Source organism: Oncorhynchus keta, chromosome 4 (genome assembly GCF_023373465.1).
Source record: "Oncorhynchus keta strain PuntledgeMale-10-30-2019 chromosome 4, Oket_V2, whole genome shotgun sequence".
NCBI lineage: Eukaryota > Metazoa > Chordata > Actinopteri > Salmoniformes > Salmonidae > Oncorhynchus > Oncorhynchus keta.
In genome coordinates, this window is record NC_068424.1 from 13,521,711 (window position 1) to 13,545,373 (window position 23,663).

A 23,663-nucleotide genomic window follows, 5' to 3' on the forward strand; every position below is an offset into this window, starting at 1 on the left:
CTTCGTCAACCACTTTGAAAAGAAGGTCGACGACATCCGATCCTCGTTTGCTAAGTCAAACGGCACCGCTGGTTCTGCTCACACTGCCCTACCCTGTGCTCTGACCTCTTTCTCCCCTCTCTCTCCAGATGAAATCTCGCGTCTTGTGACGGCCGGCCGCCCAACAACCTGCCCGCTTGACCCTATCCCCTCCTCTCTTCTCCAGACCATTTCCGGAGACCTTCTCCCTTACCTCACCTCGCTCACCAACTCATCCCTGACCGCTGGCTACGTCCCTTCCGTCTTCAAGAGAGCGAGAGTTGCACCCCTTCTGAAAAAACCTACACTCGATCCCTCCGATGTCAACAACTACAGACCAGTATCCCTTCTTTCTTTTCTCTCCAAAACTCTTGAACGTGCCGTCCTTGGCCAGCTCTCCCGCTATCTCTCTCTGAATGACCTTTTCGATCCAAATCAGTCAGGTTTCAAGACTAGTCATTCAACTGAGACTGCTCTTCTCTGTATCACGGAGGCTCTCCGCACCGCTAAAGCTAACTCTCTCTCCTCTGCTCTCATCCTTCTAGACCTATCGGCTGCCTTCGATACTGTGAACCATCAGATCCTCCTCTCCACCCTCTCCGAGTTGGGCATCTCCGGCGCGGCCCACGCTTGGATTGCGTCCTACCTGACAGGTCGCTCCTACCAGGTGGCGTGGCGAGAATCTGTCTCCTCACCACGCGCTCTCACCACTGGTGTCCCCAGGGCTCTGTTCTAGGCCCTCTCCTATTCTCGCTATACACCAAGTCACTTGGCTCTGTCATAACCTCACATGGTCTCTCCTATCATTGCTATGCAGACGACACACAATTAATCTTCTCCTTTCCCCCTTCTGATGACCAGGTGGCGAATCGCATCTCTGCATGTCTGGCAGACATATCAGTGTGGATGACGGATCACCACCTCAAGCTGAACCTCGGCAAGACGGAGCTGCTCTTCCTCCCGGGGAAGGACTGCCCGTTCCATGATCTCGCCATCACGGTTGACAACTCCATTGTGTCCTCCTCCCAGAGCGCTAAGAACCTTGGCGTGATCCTGGACAACACCCTGTCATTCTCAACTAACATCAAGGCGGTGGCCCGTTCCTGTAGGTTCATGCTCTACAACATCCCCAGAGTTCGACCCTGCCTCACACAGGAAGCGGCGCAGGTCCTAATCCAGGCACTTGTCATCTCCCGTCTGGATTACTGCAACTCGCTGTTGGCTGGGCTCCCTGCCTGTGCCATTAAACCCCTACAACTCATCCAGAACGCCGCAGCCCGTCTGGTGTTCAACCTTCCCAAGTTCTCTCACGTCACCCCGCTCCTCCGCTCTCTCCACTGGCTTCCAGTTGAAGCTCGCATCCGCTACAAGACCATGGTGCTTGCCTACGGAGCTGTGAGGGGAACGGCACCTCAGTACCTCCAGGCTCTGATCAGGCCCTACACCCAAACAAGGGCACTGCGTTCATCCACCTCTGGCCTGCTCGCCTCCCTACCACTGAGGAAGTACAGTTCCCGCTCAGCCCAGTCAAAACTGTTCGCTGCTCTGGCCCCCAATGGTGGAACAAACTCCCTCACGGCGCCAGGACAGCGGAGTCAATCACCACCTTCCGGAGACACCTGAAACCCCACCTCTTTAAGGAATACCTAGGATAGGATAAGTAATCCTTCTCACCCCCCCTTAAGATTTAGATGCACTATTGTAAAGTGACTGTTCTACTGGATGTCATAAGGTGAATGCACCAATTTGTAAGTCGCTCTGGATAAGAGCGTCTGCTAAATTACTTAAATGTAAATGTAATGTTTACTTTTGGTGGCCTTAACTTCATGTTGTTTTGCAATTATAATATTGACAGAGTTCCAGTGAAACTTTCTGCTTTTCATCGTCAGGTTTTCATGTCATGGTCCTTAATTTATAAACACAATTTTTCTCCACAAAGATATTATATATGGAATAATAAGGATATACTGTATAAAAATACTTCTTTGTTTTTAGAATATTGGTTCCAAAATAATATCCTATTGGTGAGCCAACTGGTAAATGCAGAGGGTCTTTTACTCAGTTATAAGGAATTCTTATCACTTTACAAGGTATTATTATTATTAAAGATTTTGCAATTGTTTTAGATGCCATTCCCTCAGGTGTTGCTATGTTATTCAGGAACGTGTCAAGACCTGACCCTCAGAGCCTACCTTCTATTGACCCTGTTGACTCATCAGCAGGAAAGATGTGTTTCTCTTTTGGTCCATTCAACAACAGAGCGATACGATCCTTGTTTCAGCAGGATGTTGTATCTATACTGTTGTATCTATACTATATTAATAATATCTGTTGGAAAAAAAGTTTGGATGTTGCCACACATACCTACATTTTAACAAAATTAAGGAAGTTTCCTTTAAAATTATTCAGAAATATTATCCTGCCAACCACTATATGAAGAAGTTTAAGGAAAACATATTTTTTTGGCATTGTATGCATGTAAGAAAACTGTGGCAAGACATCAGTAGGTTTATAATTGAACACATTTATGAAGATTGTACACTATTGTGGAGAGATGTACTGTTTGGATTCTTTACATACAATAGAAATAAGCTGAAACATTTTTATGTAATTCATTTCATTATTCTTTTGGCCAAATTTCATATACACAAATGTAAATTTACAAACAGAAAACCACATTTTCGTACCCTACAAAAAATAAATTGTATTTTAAGACTGTTAAATGCTCTACTAACAAAACAGCTGTTAGAATTCTAAGTATATGTACGTCCCTTAAGGTCCTTGTGTAATTGTAATGTGATATTGTATCCCCTAGCTCGATTGTCCATTGTTTGTAATATATTGTAATGACCTGACTAGATCATAAATGAACAATTGTCCAGACAGAGGCTTGAGTTTACGAATTGACGGTTTATTACACCAACTTTACACAGGTTACTGTTTGGGCCGTAGCACACGCCAAATAGATGACAGATAACCCACAAGCCAATGGTGACCTTCTCTTGTGAAACCCAGACGTAAGAGAGAGAGAACAAAGGCTGAACCTGGTCTTAACTTCCAATGCTCCACCCCCCTGCCCAACCCCCCTCCACGCCACTCCGCCAACCACCAGGATGCCCGGCATCAGAACATTCCAGGCATTCCCGTGATTGGCAGATAGCAGGTTGATTGACAGGTCGGACCCCGCGAACACCGGGTACTGGTCAGTACAACACAACCACCTCCTAGCCTAACACATAACACACAGTTGTCTGTGCGGGTCGCTACAATATGTATGCTTGTGTTCCCTCATGTGCTTTATGTATTGATTTGTTGTTAATAAAAAATAAAAAGGAATAAAAAAAAGTTAGAATTCCGTGTTGGATGACCGGAAGTCGGAACTAGTTTTTTTCCCCGAGTTGCCCTTTTGAATTTACTGATGTCTGAAGTCAGAGTTTTCCGAGTTCTCAGTTGTTGTGAACGCGGCATTGCTAATTACTGGTTAGAAACTTAATGTCCCATAATGCCTGGTGTGGTTGTAGTCCGTAGCGGAGAAGTACGTCCAAGCAGGAAGTGCTGTGAAGAGCCGATAGCTATAACATCTACTGAAAACATACACAATCGTGAAAGCTCAACGAATGCCGGTAGCAAGTAAAAAAAGCTATCAAATAACATCAGTTTGCCGCACCTTGATAGTCGATGTGCGAATCATATCACCGGTCAACTGTTTATATCGTTGCTTGCACTGACAGCTGTCAGTGAAATGGAACATATCCGAACGCCAAAGGTAAGACAGCTAACGTTAACTAACTTGCGTAGCTATTTTCTACCACCCAGCAAAAACATTTAAAATGCATGCTATGTAGTTAGCAAGCTAACAATAATGACTTGCTATGCAATAACGAATGGTGCGTTGACAGTGGTGTCAAAATAGATATAGGATAATGTTGCAGGGGTGGCTAGTTTGCCAGCCAGCTTTCTAATGTGTGTTCAGGGTAGGGGAGCAATGTAATCCGGTACATGTAAGGGATTACATTTTCTTATAAACGAATCAGTTACGTTACCAGCAAGATATTGTAATCTGATTACAAATACTCTTATAAAGCTAAAATGATTACTTTTAAATTCATAAAGGATGCGGAAGAACACAAATTATAGTAATCTGTCAATGATGTCTTGTTTTGCACGCTTTGTACAAAATAATAAAATGCAGTACCAAAGGATATTTCTTAACGTAGGTCTTTATTAGCTAGCTATAACTTGCATGTTCACGTATCTCCAACCATGATCAATTGCCCATGACCGAATCATCTGGGTGGTCTTACAAAACCAAACCTGGAGCGATTTGTTCTGAGCGAGTCTGACCTCAAATCAGAGACCACTATGATGACACACCAACTGTGTTTGATGGATTGCAGGAATAGGGTTTTGTGGACTACTGTCCAAACTATGTCTTCCAATGGTGTGGTGTAGTCTACAACGTTGCGCCGAATGCAACAGTGAAATGCTTACTTACAAGCCCTTAACCAACAATGCAGTTTAAAAAAGAGATAAGAATGACAGATAATTAAAGAGCAGCAGTAAATAACAACAGAGGTGCTATATACAGGGGGTACTGGTACAGAGTCAATGTGGAGGCTATATACAGGGGGTACTGGTACAGAGTCAATGTGGAGGCTATATACAGGGGGTACTGGTACAGAGTCAATGTGGAGGCTATATATACAGGGGGTACTGGTACAGAGTCAATGTGGAGGCTATATATACAGGGGGTAATGGTACAGAGTCAATGTGGAGGCTATATATACAGGGGGTAATGGTACAGAGTCAATGTGGAGGCTATATACAGGGGGTACTGGTACAGAGTCAATGTGGAGGCTATATACAGGGGGTACCGGTACAGAGTCAATGTGGAGGCTATATACAGGGGGTAATGGTACAGAGTCAATGTGGAGGCTATATACAGGGGGTAATGGTACAGAGTCAATGTGGAGGCTATATACAGGGGGTACTGGTACAGAGTCAATGTGGAGGCTATATACAGGGGGTACTGGTACAGAGTCAATGTGGAGGCTATATACAGGGGGTACCGGTACAGAGTCAATGTGGAGGCTATATACAGGGGGTACCGGTACAGAGTCAATGTGGAGGCTATATACAGGGGGTAATGGTACAGAGTCAATGTGGAGGCTATATACAGGGGGTACCGGTACAGAGTCAATGTGGAGGCTATATACAGGGGGTACTGGTACAGAGTCAATGTGGAGGCTATATACAGGGGGTACCGGTACAGAGTCAATGTGGAGGCTATATACAGGGGTAATGGTACAGAGTCAATGTGGAGGCTATATACAGGGGGTAATGGTACAGAGTCAATGTGGAGGCTATATACAGGGGGTACTGGTACAGAGTCAATGTGGAGGCTATATACAGGGGTACCGGTACAGAGTCAATGTGGAGGCTATATACAGGGGGTAATGGTACAGAGTCAATGTGGAGGCTATATACAGGGAGTAATGGTACAGAGTCAATGTGGAGGCTATATACAGGGGGTACCGGTACAGAGTCAATGTGGAGGCTATATACAGGGGGTAATGGTACAGAGTCAATGTGGAGGCTATATACAGGGGGTACCGGTACAGAGTCAATGTGGAGGCTATATACAGGGGGTAATGGTACAGAGTCAATGTGGAGGCTATATACAGGGGGTACTGGTACAGAGTCAATGTGGAGGCTATATACAGGGGGTACCGGTACAGAGTCAATGTGGAGGCTATATACAGGGGGTAGCAGTACAGAGTCAATGTGGAGGCTATATACAGGGGGTAGCAGTACAGAGTCAATGTGGAGGCTATATACAGGGGGTACTGGTACAGAGTCAATGTGGAGGCTATATACAGGGGGTACCGGTACAGAGTCAATGTGGAGGCTATATACAGGGGGTAGCAGTACAGAGTCAATGTGGAGGCTATATACAGGGGGTACTGGTACAGAGTCAATGTGCGGGGGCACCGGTGTCAAGGTAACTGAGGTAATATGTACAAGAAGGTAGAGTTATTAAAGTGACTAGGCATAGATAATGACAGAGAGTGGAAGGGGGGGGGGCACAATGCAAATAGTCTGCGTAGCCATTTGATAAGCTGTTCAGGAGTCTTATGGCTTGAGGATTCAATCTTGCAACCTTACGGTTAACTAGTCCAACACTCTAACCACCTGCCTTATATTGTACTCCACGAGGAGCCTGCCTGTTATGCTAATGCAGTAAGTTGCTAGCTAGCATTAAACTTATCTTATAAAAAACAATCAATCAATCATAATCACTAGTTAACTACACATGGTTGATGATATTAGTAGTTTATCTAGTGTTGCATATAATAGATGCAGTGCGCATTTGCGAAAAAGGACTCTCGTTGCTCCAATGTGTACCTAACCATAAACATCAATGCCTTTCTTAAAATCAATACACAAGTATATATTTTTAAACCTGCATATTTAGTTAATATTGCCTGCTAACATGAATTTCTTTTAACTAGGTAAATTGTGTCACTTCTCTTGCAACAGAGTCAGGGTAACGTTATATGCAGCAGTTTGGGCCGTCTGTTTTTGTAGCGAGCCGCCTCGTGTTTCTGTTTGTCCTCCTTGGCTCAGACAATATTAGATTTATTAGACTATCTTGCATGTTTCCTGGTAATGCATTTAGTGTGACGGATCATGGGGCCACCATTGTCCTTCAAACAGCTGCAGATTATCAAGATATCAAAGTGTCACCAACTACAAGGTAAACAATAGGCCTACAGCAAATGCAGCATATGACCTACATTTTACACATGTAAATAGCTCTGTTCAGTAGTGTTCAAAGCAGGCCATTCCATGAACACAGCATTTATTTTTCAACTGGAGTCAATGAGCCCAATCAGTCCTCCATGACAAAGCAAAGTTGACAGTATTTTCTTCATGCTATAGTGAGTGACAACCACAGTTTTCTCAGGCTCAAAGCTTTCATGTGGGTGTAGCTTAATAAAAATCTGGATTGAAGAACCAACTCAGTCCTTTTTGGAGGGTCATTTTTCAGCAACTCTATAAAAAAAAGTACTTCCGGGTCAATGATTCATATTTAAGTGACATTTGCATTACATTTGGGGTTTTAAACATGTTCCACATTTATGCCCCCAATGTGATTCCATAGCAAAAACGATTCTGGGTGCTGCAGTAAAAGTGTTGTAGGGAATAGTCTGTACAACATGATCCTGGGGGCAGTCCCCAAAAGACTGCAGACGGGGGACACCTGCAGGCAACCACACCCACCCTTTCACTTGAACAAAACAAAGAAGTATGTCTGTCAGAACTGACACTCCTAGGGTGTGGTTGTTTTGTTCAGGTGAAAGGGTGGGAGGGGTTGCCTGCAGGGGTGTGTCCCAACTGTGGTATTTCGGACTCTGCCCCCAGAACCCTGTTTGATCTCTTAAAGCACACAGACAGTCAACCCCTGATATTTGGTTCATGGTTGCACTAAAGTGGATCATGCAAATATCCGGACCGGAGCGAGGAAATATAATGTATTACATTGGGACGGCAATGCACTTGGATAAATGGTAAACAGAACAGACCGAGTCATCAGCTTGACTTCAGGCCATTTCTTCCCTCATCCTCTCCTTTAGCGTACACACACACACACACACACACACACACACACACACACACACACACACACACACACACACACACACACACACACACACACACACACACACTTCCTGTTCTTCTGTTTTCTGCCAGTCCTTGACTGAGTTGACTGATCGCCATCCTGTGGAGTTGCCTAGCGCCACGCTGGTTGCTGGGAGACAGAGAGAGACCTTTTCAAAGAGAGAGAATAGGCTATTTGTCTATATTCAGTCAAGGGTTCTAAATGATGTCATTAAGGTGAGACATAACCTACAGGGTGTGAAGACAAAAGGGTATAGAGTTAAGTTTGACTGGTTACAAGATGAATAACCAGGCTGTCCAGTGTACTACCCTGGTCCCACTGACTCAATGTTCTGCTGATGTTAAAGCTGTGGCAGTGTTAACGAGGACGTGGTAGTAGGGATTTTCCAATACTAATGCGGTATACAAAGTGCGTGGTATTTTCCAATACTAATGCGGTATACAAAGTGCGTGGTATTTTCCAATACTAATGCGGTATACAAAGTGCGTGGTATTTTCCAATACTAATGCGGTATACAAAGTGCGTGGTATTTTCCAATACTAATGCGGTATACAAAGTGCGTGGTATTTTCCAATACTAATGCGGTATACAAAGTGCGTGGTATTTTCCAATACTAATGCGGTATACAAAGTGCGTGGTATTTTCCAATACTAATGCGGTATACAAAGTGCGTGGTATTTTCCAATACTAATGTGGTATACAAAGTGCGTGGTATTTTCCAATACTAATGCGGTATACAAAGTGCGTGGTATTTTCCAATACTAATGCGGTATACAAAGTGCGTGGTATTTTCCAATACTAATGCGGTATACAAAGTGCGTGGTATTTTCCAATACTAATGCGGTATACAAAGTGCGTGGTATTTTCCAATACTAATGCGGTATACAAAGTGCGTGGTATTTTCCAATACTAATGTGGTATACAAAGTGCGTGGTATTTTCCAATACTAATGCGGTATACAAAGTGCGTGGTATTTTCCAATACTAATGCGGTATACAAAGTGCGTGGTATTTTCCAATACTAATGCGGTATACAAAGTGCGTGGTATTTTCCAATACTAATGTGGTATACAAAGTGTGTGGTATTTTCCAATACTAATGCGGTATACAAAGTGCATGGTATTTTCCAATACTAATGCGGTATACAAAGTGCGTGGTATTTTCCAATACTAATGCGGTATACAAAGTGCGTGGTATTTTCCAATACTAATGCGGTATACAAAATTTTCCAATACTAATGGTATACAAAGTGCGTGGTATTTTCCAATACTAATGTGGTATACAAAGTGCGTGGTATTTTCCAATACATTCCATACAGACATTCCATAGAGCAAGTCAAAACCATTCAACAATCTGAGTTTAGGCGGATGAGAAGTTGAGCTTCACCAGCCATGTAGAGAACCGTGTCAGGAACAAGAGGGAGAGGAGAGGGAGAGGGAGAGCGGAGGAGAGGGAGGCGGAGGAGAGGGAGAGCGGAGGAGAGGGAGAGCGGAGGAGAGGGAGAGCGGAGGAGAGGGAGAGCGGAGGAGAGGGAGAGCGGAGGAGAGGGAGAGCGGAGGAGAGGGAGAGCGGGGAGGAGAGGGGAGCGAGGGAGAGCGGAGGAGAGTGAGAGCGGAGGAGAGGGAGAGCGGAGGAGAGCGGAGGAGAGTGAGAGCGAGAGCGGAGGAGAGGGAGAGATTAACAGTGTGTTCATGTGTGGGAGCTGAGATGAGCTGAGGGAAGTTTATTGAAATTCCAGTAACAAATGACATGCAAGTCACAGCCACTCCAGTAACAAATGACATGCAAGTCACAGCCACTCCAGTAACAAATGACATGCAAGTCACAGCCACTCCAGTAACAAATTACATGCAAGTCACAGCCACTCCAGAGCTCTTCTATATATACAGCTGTAATTATAATTGACAGCCTTTCTTTCTGGCTAAGTGGCTAATGCTCTGCTTGTTGTATAACTGACAACAAGTACTGTGTCTGACACATCTATATAGATCGACAGCTGCGTATCCTATTTCATTTCTGTGTGTGTGTGTGTGTGTGTGTGTGTGTGTGTGTGTGTGTGTGTGTGTGTGTGTGTGTGTGGGGGTCATTGTTTACCTGGGTTCTAACTGTTGTTTACCTGTGTGTGTGGGTAGGGGTCATTGTTTACCTGGGTTCTAACTGTTGTTTACCTGTGTGTGTGGGTAGGGGTCATTGTTTACCTGTGTTTGGGTGGGGGTCATTGTTTACCTGGGTTCTAACTGTTGTTTACCTGTGTGTGTGGGTAGGGGTCATTGTTTACCTGGGTTCTAACTGTTGTTTACCTGTGTGTGTGAGTAGGGGTTATTGTTTACCTGGGTTCTAACTGTTGTTTACCTGTGTTTGGGTAGGGGTCATTGTTTACCTGGGTTCTAACTGTTGTTTACCTGTGTGTGTGGGTGGGGGTCATTGTTTACCTGGGTTCTAACTGTTGTTTACCTGTGTGTGTGGGTAGGGGTCATTGTTTACCTGGGTTCTAACTGTTGTTTACCTGTGTGTGTGGGTAGGGGTCATTGTTTACCTGGGTTCTAACTGTTGTTTACCTGTGTGTGTACTTGCGCAGGTGGAGCAGGTGCGTCTGTTGGATCGTTTCAGTAACAAGTCGACCAGCGGGACGCTGCACCTGACGGCTACACACCTCATCTTCGTGGAGAGCAATGCCGACGCCGCCCAGGAGATCTGGGTGAGAAGGACCGGTATTCAGAACACACCTCATCTCACACAGAGCTCTGAGTTCAGAACGTAGGACTTCCTTTAGCTCCTGCTTGACACACACATCTACACTACAGTGTACTTTGATACATGGGTGTTTGATTGTGTGGGTGTATTGTTGTCTGTCTAGCGGTGAAAGACAATTACTGTTGAGACACCGTGGCAACCGGGTTCAGCCTTCCTCACGAGACAACTGTTGCTACAATAACCTGCCGGCCCAGCCTTGTCTCCCGTCGCCTTAGTAACCTGTTGACAGGGCTAGGTGGAAAGGGAAGGAGGGAGAGATCAAGGAAAGGAAGTAGGAATGGCCTATGTTGAGCAGCTGAATCAGGTGTGTTAGTTGGTGCTGGGCTGGAGCCTGGAACACAAGTCGGTAAACCCTGTGGTTCTTCAGGGCTTTCAGTCACATCTCTGGTCTATGAAGTTACAGTCTGAAACTGCTGCCAAATGTCCTACACAATTCCTTCCTCTTCTACTGTTGAGCACAGGGAAGGTATGTGTGTAGGAGTTAATTTGGTAGCTAGCTATCAGTCAGCATTTTAAGTCTCTCCTCTCTCTCCCCATGGGGCTTTATTGGCATGGGACACATGTTTACATTGAAATGGATAAACAAAAGGGAAATAAACTAGCGGGAATTAACAGTAAACATTACATTCACACAAGTTTTAAAATAATGTACATTTCAAATATTATATTATTGGCTACAGTGTTATAAAAATGTGCAAATAGTTGAAGTATGAAAGGGAAAATAAATAAACAGATTAATATAGTTTGTATATATAATGGTGTTTGTTCTTCACTGGTTTGCCTTTTCTTGTGGCAACAGGTCACACATCTTGCTGCTGTGATGTCACACTGTGGTATTTCACTTAACAGATATGGGAGTTTATCAAGCTTGGATTTGTTTAAAAATTATTTGTGGGTCTGTGTAATCTGAGGGAAATATGTGTCTCTAATATTGTCATACATTTGGCAGGAGGTTAAGAAGTGCAGCTCAGTTTCCACCTCATTTTGTGGGCAGTGTGCACATAGCCTGTCTTCTCTTGAGAGCCAGGTCTGCCTACGGCGGCCTTTCTCAATAGCAAGGCTATGCTCACTGAGTCTGAACATAGTCAAAGCTTTCCTTAAGTTTGGGTCAGTCAAAAAATATGAAATATACTTATTCATGTTATTGTTAGACATCAGTAATCCTACGGGAGGTTAAAAGACAGTCTGGTACGAGTCAACATGACAGCTGTGAGTTGGGGAGGAGTGAGCACTTTGGGGTAGAGTGCAGGTCAGATGAAGTGAGGAAGAACACATCTCACGATAAGGTTCTGTCTAGCAACAGAGATGCATTGGCTGTTCAGATGTGGAGGAGGAGACTCCGCCTAGGAGGAGGGGTTAAATATCAGTGCTTGTACAGATTTGGAGGAGGAGACTCCGCCTAGGAGGAGGGGTTAAATATCAGTGCTTGTACAGATGTGGAGGAGGAGACTCAGCCTAGGAGGAGGGGTTTAATATCAGTGCTTGTCCGGTTTTAGAGAAGGAGACTCAGCCTAGGAGGAGGGGTTAAATATCAGTGCTTGTACAGATGTGGAGGAGGAGACTCAGCCTAGGAGGAGGGGTTAAATATCAGTGCTTGTACAGATGTGGAGGAGGAGACTCAGCCTAGGAGGAGGGGTTAAATATCAGTGCTTGTACAGATGTGGAGGAGGGGACTCCGCCTAGGAGGGGTTAAATATCAGTGCTTGTACAGATGTGGAGGAGGAGACTCAGCCTAGGAGGAGGGGTTAAATATCAGTGCTTGTACAGATGTGGAGGAGGAGACTCCGCCTAGGAGGAGGGGTTAAATATCAGTGCTTGTACAGATGTGGAGGAGGAGACTCAGCCTAGGAGGAGGGGTCTGCGTGCATTATTTGGTGTTTTACGTTGTACACGGAGGATATTTTTGCAGAATTTTGCATGCAGAGTCTCAATTTGGTGTTTGTCCCATTTTGTGAATTCTTGGTTGGTGAGCAGACCTCAGACCTCACAACCATGAAGGGCAATGGGTTCTATAACTGATTCAAGTATTTTTAGCCAGATCCTAATTGGGATGTCCTTTTGATTGCATAGAAGGCCGTTCTTGCCTTGTCTCTCAGATCGTTCACAGCTTTGTGGAAGTTACATGTGGCGCTGATGTTTAGGCCAAGGTGTGTATAGTTTGTGTGCTTTAGGGCAACAGTGTCTAGATGGAATTTGTATTCGTGGTCCTGGCAACTGGACCTTTTTCGGAACACCATTATTTTGGTCTTATAGAAATGTACTGTCAGGGCCCAGGTCTGGCAGAAACTGCTCAGAAGCTCTAGGTGCTGCTGTCTGCCCTCATTGTTTGGTGACAGAAGCACCAGATCATCAGCAAACAGTAGACATTTGACTTCAGATTCTAGTAGGGTGATGCCGGGTGCTGTAGACTGTTCTAGTGCCCTTGTCAATTCGTAGTTAAGTGTTGATGAGGGTGGGGCTTAAGCTGCCCCCCCCAGCACTGAGGAAATCTGTTTTTGTTTTTCACATAATAATGGCACATTTGGTTTGTGTACATTAATTTTATAATGTTGTATGTTTTCCCCCCAACACCACTTTCACTCACTTGTCTCACACACACCTCCATTTGTGCTGGAACGTTCTGCTCGTGATTAACTATGCTGATGAATGCGCATTGAATAACTTCCCAGGATTAAAGTCCCAATAGAGTTATGGGTTATCTAATATGCATTCAAACACTGCTGGCATACAGAAAGGTGTGTGTGTGTGTGTGTGAAATGTTCAATAGAGCGAGAGAATAAAATAAAGAATTTTCCACCTGTATAAATGACTACAGACTGAACATGTCCAGTATATAGGCCAGGTGTCATGATCAGTCTATCAGGTGTCATGTCTGTTTTGTGTTTCCCTCCAGATCCTGCACCACCACATCGGGTCAGTGGAGAAGCTGTCGTTGACCACCAGCGGTTGTCCCCTGGTCATCCAGTGTCGTAACTTCAGAGTGGTCCACTTTGTGGTCCAGAGAGAGAGAGACTGTCACGACATCTACAGCTCACTGCTCAGACTGCTACGGCCAGGTACCTAATGTGTGTCTGGGTGTCTGTCTTTGAGTGTGTGCAGGATGCTTGAGTCAACTGAAGTTTCAAAAGAATGTTCACATTTTCTCTCTCTTCCCCTTCTCCTCTCCCTCTTCTCCTTCCCTCCCTCTCGTCCTCTTCCCTCCCCTTTCTCCCTCCCCCTTCTCCTCTCCATCCCTCTCTTTCCTCTTCCCTCTTCTCTCCCATCCCTCCTTCCCTCCTCTCTCCCCTCCCCCTTCTCCATCTCTCCTCTCTGCCTCCTCCTCTCTTCTCCATATCTCTCTCCCTTCCTAGTATCCTATGAGGAGCTCTATGCGTTCTCTTACAACCCCAAGCAGAATGAGCAGCAGAGAGAGGAGGGCTGGCAGCTCATTGACCTGGGGGCAGAGTTTGAGAGGATGGGCGTCCCCTGCGACCAATGGCAACTCACTGATGTCAACAGGAACTACAAGGTGGGGGGTCTATCAATAGTAAATGTTAGGCGTTGGCCCTGTCCAGAAACAAACCTTTGGTGTCTGCAGGTCTAATGGAATAGTATTGATTGGATGTTTTACAACCTGTCCTATGTAATATTCCCTCTCGTTGTGTTGTAGATATGTGAGACGTATCCCAGGGACCTGTATGTGCCCATCACAGCCAGTAAGCCCATCATCGTCGGCAGCTCCAAGTTCAGGAGCAAAGGACGCTTCCCTGTCCTCACATACTTCTACCAGGAGAAGAAGGTAACACCTAACCCTTACCCAGCTTCCTCCTAACCCTTACCCAGCTTCCTCCTAACCCTTACCCAGCTTCCTCCTAACCCTTACCCAGCTTCCTCCTAACCCTTACCCAGCATCCTCCTAACCCTTACCCAGCGTCCTCCTAACCCTTACCCAGCTTCCTCCTAACCCTTACCCAGCTTCCTCCTAACCCTTACCCAGCTTCCTCCTAACCCTTAGCCAGCTTCCTCCTAACCCTTACCCAGCGTCCTCCTAACCCTTACCCAGCTTCCTCCTAACCCTTACCCAGCGTCCTCCTAACCCTTACCCAGCTTCCTCCCAACCCTTACCCAGCTTCCTCCTAACCCTTACCCAGCTTCCTCCTAACCCTTACCCAGCTTCCTCCTAACCCTTACCCAGCTTCCTCCTAACCCTTACCTCACCCAGCTTCCTCCTAACCCTTTTACCTTACCCAGCTTCCTCCTAACCCTTACCTTACCCAGCTTCCTCCTAACCCTTACCTTACCAGCTTCCTCCTAACCCTTACCTTACCAGCTTCCTCCTAACCCTTACCTTACCCAGCTTCCTCCTAACCCTTACCTTACCCAGCGTCCTAACCCTTACCTTACCCAGCGTCCTAACCCTTACCTTACCCAGCGTCCTAACCTTACCTTACCCAGCGTCCTCCTAACCCTTACCTTACCCAGCTTCCTCCTAACCCTTACCTTACCCAGCTTCCTCCTAACCCTTACCTTACCCAGCTTCCTCCTAACCCTTACCTTACCCAGCTTCCTCCTAATCCTTACCTTACCCAGCTTCCTCCTAACCCTTACCTTACCCAGCTTCCTCCTAACCCTTACCTTACCCAGCTTCCTCCTAACCCTTACCTTACCCAGCTTCCTCCTAACCCTTACCTTACCCAGCTTCCTCCTAATCCTTACCTTACCCAGCTTCCTCCTAATCCTTACCTTACCCAGCTTCCTCCTAACCCTTACCTTACCCAGCTTCCTCCTAATCCTTACCTTACCCAGCTTCCTCCTAATCCTTACCTTACCCAGCTTCCTCCTAACCCTTACTTTACCCAGCTTCCTCCTAACCCTTACTTTACCCAGCTTCCTCCTAACCCTTACCTTACCCAGCTTCCTCCTAACCCTTACCTTACCCAGCTTACCCTAACCCTTACCTTACCCAGCTTCCTCCTAACCCTTACCTTACCCAGCTTCCTCCTAACCCTTACCAGCTTCCTCCTAACCCTTACCTTACCCAGCTTCCTCCTAACCCTTACCTTACCCAGCTTCCTCCTAACCCTTACCTTACCCAGCGTCCCTAACCCTTACCTTACCCAGCGTCCTAACCTTACCTTACCCAGCGTCCTCCTAACCCTTACCTTACCCAGCTTCCTCCTAACCCTTACCTTACCCAGCTTCCTCCTAACCCTTACCTTACCCAGCTTCCTCCTAACCCTTACCTTACCCAGCTTCCTCCTAACCCTTACCTTACCCAGCTTCCTCCTAATCCTTACCTTACCCAGCTTCCTCCTAACCCCCTTACCCAGCTTCCTCCTAACCCTTACCTTACCCAGCTTCCTCCTAACCCTTACCTTACCCAGCTTCCTCCTAACCCTTACCTTACCCAGCTTCCTCCTAACCCTTACCTTACCCAGCTTCCTCCTAATCCTCCTACCTTACCCAGCTTCCTCCTAATCCTTACCTTACCCAGCTTCCTCCTAATCCTTACCTTACCCAGCTTCCTCCTAATCCTTACCTTACCCAGCTTCCTCCTAACCCTTACTTTACCCAGCTTCCTCCTAACCCTTACTTTACCCAGCTTCCTCCTAACCCTTACCTTACCCAGCTTCCTCCTAACCCTTACCTTACCCAGCTTCCTCCTAACCCTTACCTTACCCAGCTTCCTCCTAACCCTTACCTTACCCAGCTTCCTCCTAACCCTTACCCAGCTTCCTCCTAACCCTTACCTTACCCAGCTTCCTCCTAACCCTTACCCAGCTTCCTCCTAATCCTTACCTTACCCAGCTTCCTCCTAACCCTTACCCAGCGTTCTCCTAACCCTTACCCAGCTTCCTCCTAATCCTTACCTTACCCAGCTTCCTCCTAATCCTTACCTTACCCAGCGTCCTCCTAACCCTTACCCAGCGTTCTCCTAACATCTTACCTACATCCCAAACCTACATATAACCCAGTGGAGGCTGCTGATGGGAGGACGGCTCATAATAATGTCCAGAACGGAGCAAATGGAAAGTCACCAAACTTCTGTAGACCAGGTGTTTGATGTATTTAATATCATTCCACTGATTCCATTCCAGTCATTACCACGAGCCTATCCTCCCCAATTAAGGTGCCACCAACCTCCTGTGATATAATCCCTAAAACATCATCAGGTATGTGTGGCCTAATCTGCATGCTCGTCTCTGCCCCCTGCAGGCAGCGGTGTGTCGGTGCAGCCAGCCTCTCTCTGGGTTTAGCGCGCGATGCCTGGAGGATGAGAGCATGCTGCAGGCCATCAGCAAAGCCAATCACAACAGCCGGTTTGTCTACGTCATGGATACCAGGCCCAAGGTACCCAATCTCGACATGGCTGGCTATCTCCTCCCACAGAAGTATGTAGACATTCTCAGTCCCTCTGTGTGTGTTAATCTTCCTCCCTCTCTGCAGTTGAATGCCATGGCCAACAGAGCAGCTGGTAAAGGCTATGAGAATGAAGATAACTACTCCAACATCCGCTTTCAGTTTGTGGGGATCGAGAACATCCACGTGATGAGGACCAGCCTACAGAAACTACTGGAAGGTTAGTTGCGCTCAAACTCACTCACTCACTCAGCACAGACAGACACTCAGACTCCCTCTCTCTCTCTCTCTCTCTCTCTCTCTCGCTTAGTGGTGGGAACTCGTTCTCTGTCAGTGAATGACTACCTGCTGGGCTTGGAGAGCTCTGGTTGGCTACGACACGTCAAAGCTGTGGTAGACGCAGCCATCTTCCTCACCAAGGTAAGGCCCCGGGCCTCCAGTCCCCTTCTGCTCTTCAGATCTAGATAGTCCCCACCCCTTCTGCTCTTCAGATCTAGTTAGTCCCCACCCCTTCTGCTCTAGTTAGTCCCTCCCCCTTCTGCTCTAGTTAGTCCCACCCCCTTCAGATCTAGTTAGTCCAGTCCCCTTCTGCTCTTCAGATCTAGTTAGTCCAGTCCCCTTCTGCTCTTCAGATCTAGTTAGTCCCCACCCCTTCTGCTCTTCAGATCTAGTTAGTCCCCACCCCTTCTGCTCTAGTTAGTCCCTCCCCCTTCTGCTCTAGTTAGTCCCACCCCCCCTTCAGATCTAATTAGTCCAGTCCCCTTCTGCTCTTCAGATCTAGTTAGTCCAGTCCCCTTCTGCTCTTCAGATCTAGTTTGTCCCCACCCCTTCTGCTCTTCAGATCTAGTTAGTCCCCACCCCTTCTGCTCTTCAGCTCTAGTTAGTCCCCACCCCTTCTGCTCTAGTTAGTCCCCACCCCTTCTGCTCTAGTTAGTCCCCACCCCTTCTGCTCTAGTTAGTCCCCACCCCTTCTGCTCTAGTTAGTCCCCACCCCTTCTGCTCTAGTTAGTCCCCACCCCTTCTGCTCTAGTTAGTCCCCACCCCTTCTGCTCTAGTTAGTCCCCGCTCCCTTCTGCTCTAGTTAGTCCCCGCTCCCTTCTGCTCTAGTTAGTCCCCGCTCCCTTCTGCTCTAGTTAGTCCCCACCCCTTCTGCTCTAGTTAGTCCCCGCCCCTTCTGCTCTAGTTAGTCCCCGTTAGTCCCGATCCCCTTCTGCTCTAGTTAGTCCCCCCCCCCTTCTGCTCTAGTTAGTCCCCGCCCCCTTCTGCTCTAGTTAGTCCCCGCCCCCTTCTGCTCTAGTTAGTCCCCGCCCCCTTCTGCTCTAGTTAGTCCCCGCCCCCTTCTGCTCTAGTTAGTCCCCAACCCTTCTGCTCTAGTTAGTCCCCAACCCTTCTGCTCTAGTTAGTCCCCAACCCTTCTGCTCTAGTTAGTCCCCAACCCTTCTGCTCTAGTTAGTCCCCAACCCTTCTGCTCTAGTTAGTCCCCAACCCTTCTGCTCTAGTTAGTCCCCAACCCTTCTGCTCTAGTTAGTCCCGCCCCCTTCAGATCGAGTTAGTCCCCACCCCTTCTGCCCTTCTGCTCTAGTTAGTCCCCACCCCTTCTGCTCTTAGTTAGTCCCACTGATGTTGGAATGTCTTCCCTGGACTGCATCCGACATCTGTTCCATGTTTTGATAATGACAAGGGAAGTGGTTAATCTTTCACTCTCACATTTACATTTACATTCAAGGGGCTTTATAGGCCTGGGAAACACATGTTAACAAGTGAAATAGATAATAAAACAATAACAGTAAACATTACCCTCACAAAAGTTACAAAGGAATAGACATTTCAAATGTAATATATATATATTTTTATTTCACCTTTATTTAACCAGGTAGGTCAGTTGAGAACAACTTCTCATTTACAACTGCGACCTCGCCAAGATAAAGCAAAGCAGTGCGACACAAACAACAACATGGAGTTACACATGGAATAAACAAAACATACAGTCAATAATACAGTAGAAAAATCTATATACAGTGTGTGCAAATGAGGTAGGATAAGGGAGGTAAGGCAAATAGGCCATGGTGGTGAAATAATTTAGCATTTAAACACACTTCCATAGTATGTCTATATACAGTGTTATAACAATGTGCAAGTAGTTAAAGTACAAAAGGGGAAATAAATCAACTTAATATGTTGTATTTACAATGGTGTTTGTTCTTCACTGGTTGCTCTTTTCTTGTGGTAACAGGTCACAAACCTCTCTTTTCCTCCTCTCTCTCCCCTCCTCCCACCATAGGCAGTAACAGTAGAAGGAGCCAGTGTGTTGGTCCACTGTTCAGACGGCTGGGATCGGACAGCCCAGGTCTGCTCTCTGGGAGCTCTGCTCATGGACCCCTACTACCGCACCATCAAAGGCTTCATGGTAGGTCTGTTTACTACTGTACCATCAAAGGCTTCATGGTAGGTCTGTTTACTACTGTACCATCAATGGCTTCATGGTAGGTCTGTGTACTACTGTACCATCAAATGCTTCATGGTAGGTCTGTTTACTACTGTACCATCAAAGGCTTCATGGTAGGTCTGTTTACTACTGTACCATCAATGGCTTCATGGTAGGTCTGTGTACTACTGTACCATCAAATGCTTCATGGTAGGTCTGTGTACTACCGCACCATCAACAGCTTCATGGTAGGACACAACACACTTCCCTATGACTGTAGAGATGAGTAAAATGAATATCAGGCCATAAACTCTGTTCTCTCTCTCTGTGGTTCAGGTCCTCATAGAGAAAGACTGGATCTCATTTGGACACAAGTTTGCAGACAGATGTGATCAGTTGGATGGTGAACCCAAGGAGGTGTCCCCCGTCTTCACACAGTTCCTGGAGTGTGTGTGGCAGCTCACAGAACAGTTCCCCCAGGTAGGTGTGTGTGCCAGAATACTCAGAATACCACATAGCAGCCATGAGTGATGATGGTGATGATGCATACTCTTCCTAAGGCGTTTGAGTTCAGTGAGTGGCTGCTGCTGCAGATCCATGAACATGTTCACTCCTGTCAGTACGGGAACTTCCTGGCCAACAACCAGAGGCGGAGAGAAGAGCTGCAGTGAGTAACATGCACTCACTCACGTACACACACACACACACACAAAAACACACACACATACACACACAGTATACATATTAAGCACTCTCTTCTCCCACCAGACTCAAAGACAGGACTCACTCTCTGTGGGCGTTTCTGTTGAGTGAGGGGCAGAACTACCTAAACCCCGCCTACTGCCACACCTACGCAGGGACACACCCTGTCCTAGAACCCTCCACCCTGCCCTGCCACCTCAAGTAAGATCTAGTTGTTTACCTCATCTCGCTCTCTCTCCTCATATCTCTTTCAATCTCATCCACTCTACCCTAAGCATTAGTCCTCTTTCTCTGTCCTTCCCTCAGCTTTGTTACTCCTCTCCTCCTCTCTCTCCTCTCTCTTTCTCCTCCTCTCTCTCCTCTCTCTTTCTCCTCTCTCTTTCTCCTCCTCTCTTTCTCCTCCTCTCTCTTTCTCCTCCTCTCTCTCTCTCCTCTCTCTTTCTCCTCTCTCTTTGTCCTCTTTCTCCTCCTCTCTCTTTCTCCTCCTCTCTCTTTCTCCTCTCTCTTTGTCCTCCTCTCTCTTTGTCCTCCTCTCTCTCTCTTTGTCCTCTTTCTCCTCCCCTATCTCTCTCATCAACCCTGCTCTACAACCTCACGTGAATGTTACTCCTTAATGTTCCTCATTTCTCTCACTCTCTCTTTGTCCTCTTTCTCCTCCCCTATCTCTCTCATCAACCCTGCTCTACAACCTCACGTGAATGTTACTCCTTAATGTTCCTCATTTCTCTCACTCTCTCACCCCCTGCCAGGTTCTGGAGGAATATGTACCACCAGTTTGATCGTTCCATGCACCCCCGTCAGTCTGTCCTGAAAAACGTTCTCACCCTGAAAGAGAGCAACCGCCAACTGGAGGACACAATAATGAAACTGGAGGCTGTGAGTACACTCCTTGTTCTCACTCTCTCTCTCTAGCACTCTCACCCCTCTCTCACCCTCTCTCTCTCTCTCTAGCACTCTCACCCCCTCTCTCTCACCCTCTCTCTCTCTCTCTCTCACCCTCTCTCTCTCTCTCTCTCTCGCGCTCTCACCCTCTCTCTCATGACCTAATTTAACCCTGTCTTCTCTCTGTTCCTCCAGAGACTACAGAAGCATGGCATCAGCCCCCCCACCCCAGACCCCCAGGCCCCCCCTAAAGACCAACGCACCCTCCTTAACCACACACGGCCCCACTCCCTCATCCTGGCAGCCCCCCTCAGCCTTAAGGAGGCGCAGCATCAGGAGGAGGTGGGAGAGGAGGCAAAAAAATGCTGCAGTGACACAGAGCGGACAGTAGAGGGAAGCAGTGGCTCAGAGCGCAAGGAGAGCTACGGAGACCTGCAGGGGACATACGGGGCTAAGGTGGAGCCCGCTGTGGTCAGCCTGGAGTTTGGAGTGGCCCGCATGACATGCTGAGGCATTGTGGGATACAGGAGGAGGAGGGGAGATTGGACTGGAATGGGGGGGGGATACTGAGCGATGCGGTGACTGAAGGACGGGTGTGTGTTGTGTTCAGCCATATTCCTATGAGGGTGTACTGTATGCCTGTAATGTACGTCTCTGTGGAAAGAGACACTATGGCATTTACCCTACTTAGAAAGGCTGTTTTATGAATGTTGAAAAGCTCTAAAGAGAATAAATGAGAAGATGAAACCGTTTGTTCTAGGTATTATTCGAGTCAGCAACTAAAGCACTGTATGACCCTTTCCTAACATCACTGTCAGCTCTGATCTCTTGATGTTTAAACCATCAGATCCGAGCCGAGTCCTTGTGAACATCTCATATTTAATGTTCTCAATATTGAGATCCTCCCAATGGGACCACAGCCAGGTACAGATTTTAGTCCTAAAACTCTTCCATCCTCTGTCAACGCCAGATCAACTTTGGATAACCCTGTTATAACATGTGGATGGCACGATTCCTCTTTAATCTGAATGATGATGGATTCAGAACGTTGACGTTGCTGCATCAGGTCCAACATTCGGCCACGGACATGGCACTGATGAGATAATCCCACTGGTTCTCTTGCATTGATCGGATAATCCAATTGGTTACCTCTGTCTGACTGGATGAGGTCATGACCCCATTTTGATGTCATTGCCATGGTCTGGGGTCGGTCCCAGTTTCTAAGAGGAGAGACACATCAAGATTTTTCAGACAGTTTTCAGACCATGTCAAATGAATGAAAACAGCCATTGTTCCCTGACATCCAGCAGGTGGTCACTATAACACACCGTGGTGACAGCAGTCAATAAGACCGTCATCATAGTGCATCTGACCTCTTAACAGACCCCTGACTACTGTCATTATAGGACTAGGTTAACAGATCCCTGACTACTGTCATTATAGGACTAGGTTAACAGACCCCTGAACACTATAGGACTAGGTTAACAGACCCCTGAACACTATAGGACTAGGTTAACAGACCCCTGACCACTATAGGACTAGGTTAACAGATCCCTGATCACTATAGGACTAGGTTAACAGATCCCTGACTACTGTCACTATAGGACTAGGTTAACAGACCCCTGACTACTGTCACTATAGGACTAGGTTAACAGACCCCTGACTACTGTCATTATAGGACTAGGTTAACAGACCCCTGAACACTATAGGACTAGGTTAACAGACCCCTGATCACTATAGGACTAGGTTAACAGATCCCTGACTACTGTCACTATAGGACTAGGTTAACAGATCCCTGACTACTGTCACTATAGGACTAGGTTAACAGACCCCTGATCACTATAGGACTAGGTTAACAGATCCCTGATCACTATAGGACTAGGTTAACAGACCCCTGATCACTATAGGACTAGGTTAACAGACCCCTGATCACTATAGGACTAGGTTAACAGACCCCTGACTACTGTCACTATAGGACTAGGTTAACAGATCCCTGATCACTATAGGACTAGGTTAACAGACCCCTGATCACTATAGGACTAGGTTAACAGACCCCTGACCACTATAGGACTAGGTTAACAGATCCCTGACTACTGTCACTATAGGACTAGGTTAACAGACCCCTGATCACTATAGGACTAGGTTAACAGACCCCTGATCACTATAGGACAAGGTTAACAGACCCCTGATCACTATAGGACTAGGTTAACAGACCCCTGACTAGTATCACTATAGGTCTAGTATCACTATAGGTCTAGGTTAACAGACCCCTCTGTCATTATAGTACTAGGTTAACAGACCCCTGACTACTGTCATTATAGTACTAGGTTAACAGACCCCTGACTACTGTCATTATAGGACTAGGTTAACAGACCCCTGACTACTGTCATTATAGTACTAGGTTAACAGACCCCTGACTACTGTCATTATAGGACTAGGCCCTCCTTGATTTCCCTTGGGCCCCCGGGACCAGTGGAGCCTCACTACAGTGTAGTGTAGTCATACTATGGCCCATGCTGAGAGAACAGGACATTGCTGTCCTCCAGCAGTCGCTACCAGAGTGTAACTGGGTTAGACAGGCTGGAATGGGTTTATACAGCTGGACCTGAACCATTTCTGTCCGATCCATATGAACGCCATACACCATACCGGAAGAACGCCATACATGAGGAACGCCATACGCCATACATGAGGAACGCCATACGCCATACCTGAGGAACGCCATACCTGAGGAACGCCATACGCCATACCTGAGGAACGCCATACACCATACCGGAGGAACGCCATACATGAGGAACAACATACACCATACATGAGGAACGCCATACGCCATACATGAGGAACGCCATACGCCATACAT

The 23,663-nt window shown here is 46.7% G+C and overlaps 1 protein-coding gene across 3 annotated transcripts; it reads left to right on the plus strand.

Annotated features, from left to right (window-relative positions):
• Positions 1 to 3,520: 3,520 nt before the first annotated feature.
• LOC118369687 (myotubularin-related protein 6) lies at positions 3,521 to 21,555 on the plus strand. 3 transcript variants are annotated; one of them, XM_052500752.1, is made up of 15 exons: positions 3,521 to 3,784; positions 7,774 to 7,917; positions 10,280 to 10,399; positions 13,349 to 13,511; positions 13,806 to 13,963; positions 14,105 to 14,233; positions 16,651 to 16,785; positions 16,882 to 17,014; positions 17,105 to 17,214; positions 19,076 to 19,201; positions 19,556 to 19,699; positions 19,780 to 19,886; positions 19,988 to 20,122; positions 20,671 to 20,797; positions 20,999 to 21,555. In XM_052500752.1, exons 1-15 carry the CDS (start codon positions 3,761 to 3,763, stop codon positions 21,311 to 21,313), a joined length of 2,070 nt encoding a protein of 689 aa, XP_052356712.1. In that variant the 5' UTR covers positions 3,521 to 3,760; the 3' UTR covers positions 21,314 to 21,555. The 3 variants fall into 3 exon arrangements, with proteins under 3 accessions (XP_052356712.1, XP_052356723.1, XP_052356718.1); XM_052500763.1 differs by lacking the exon at positions 7,774 to 7,917; XM_052500758.1 differs by lacking the exon at positions 7,774 to 7,917 and having other exon boundaries at positions 16,651 to 17,014.
• Positions 21,556 to 23,663: the final 2,108 nt, after the last annotated feature.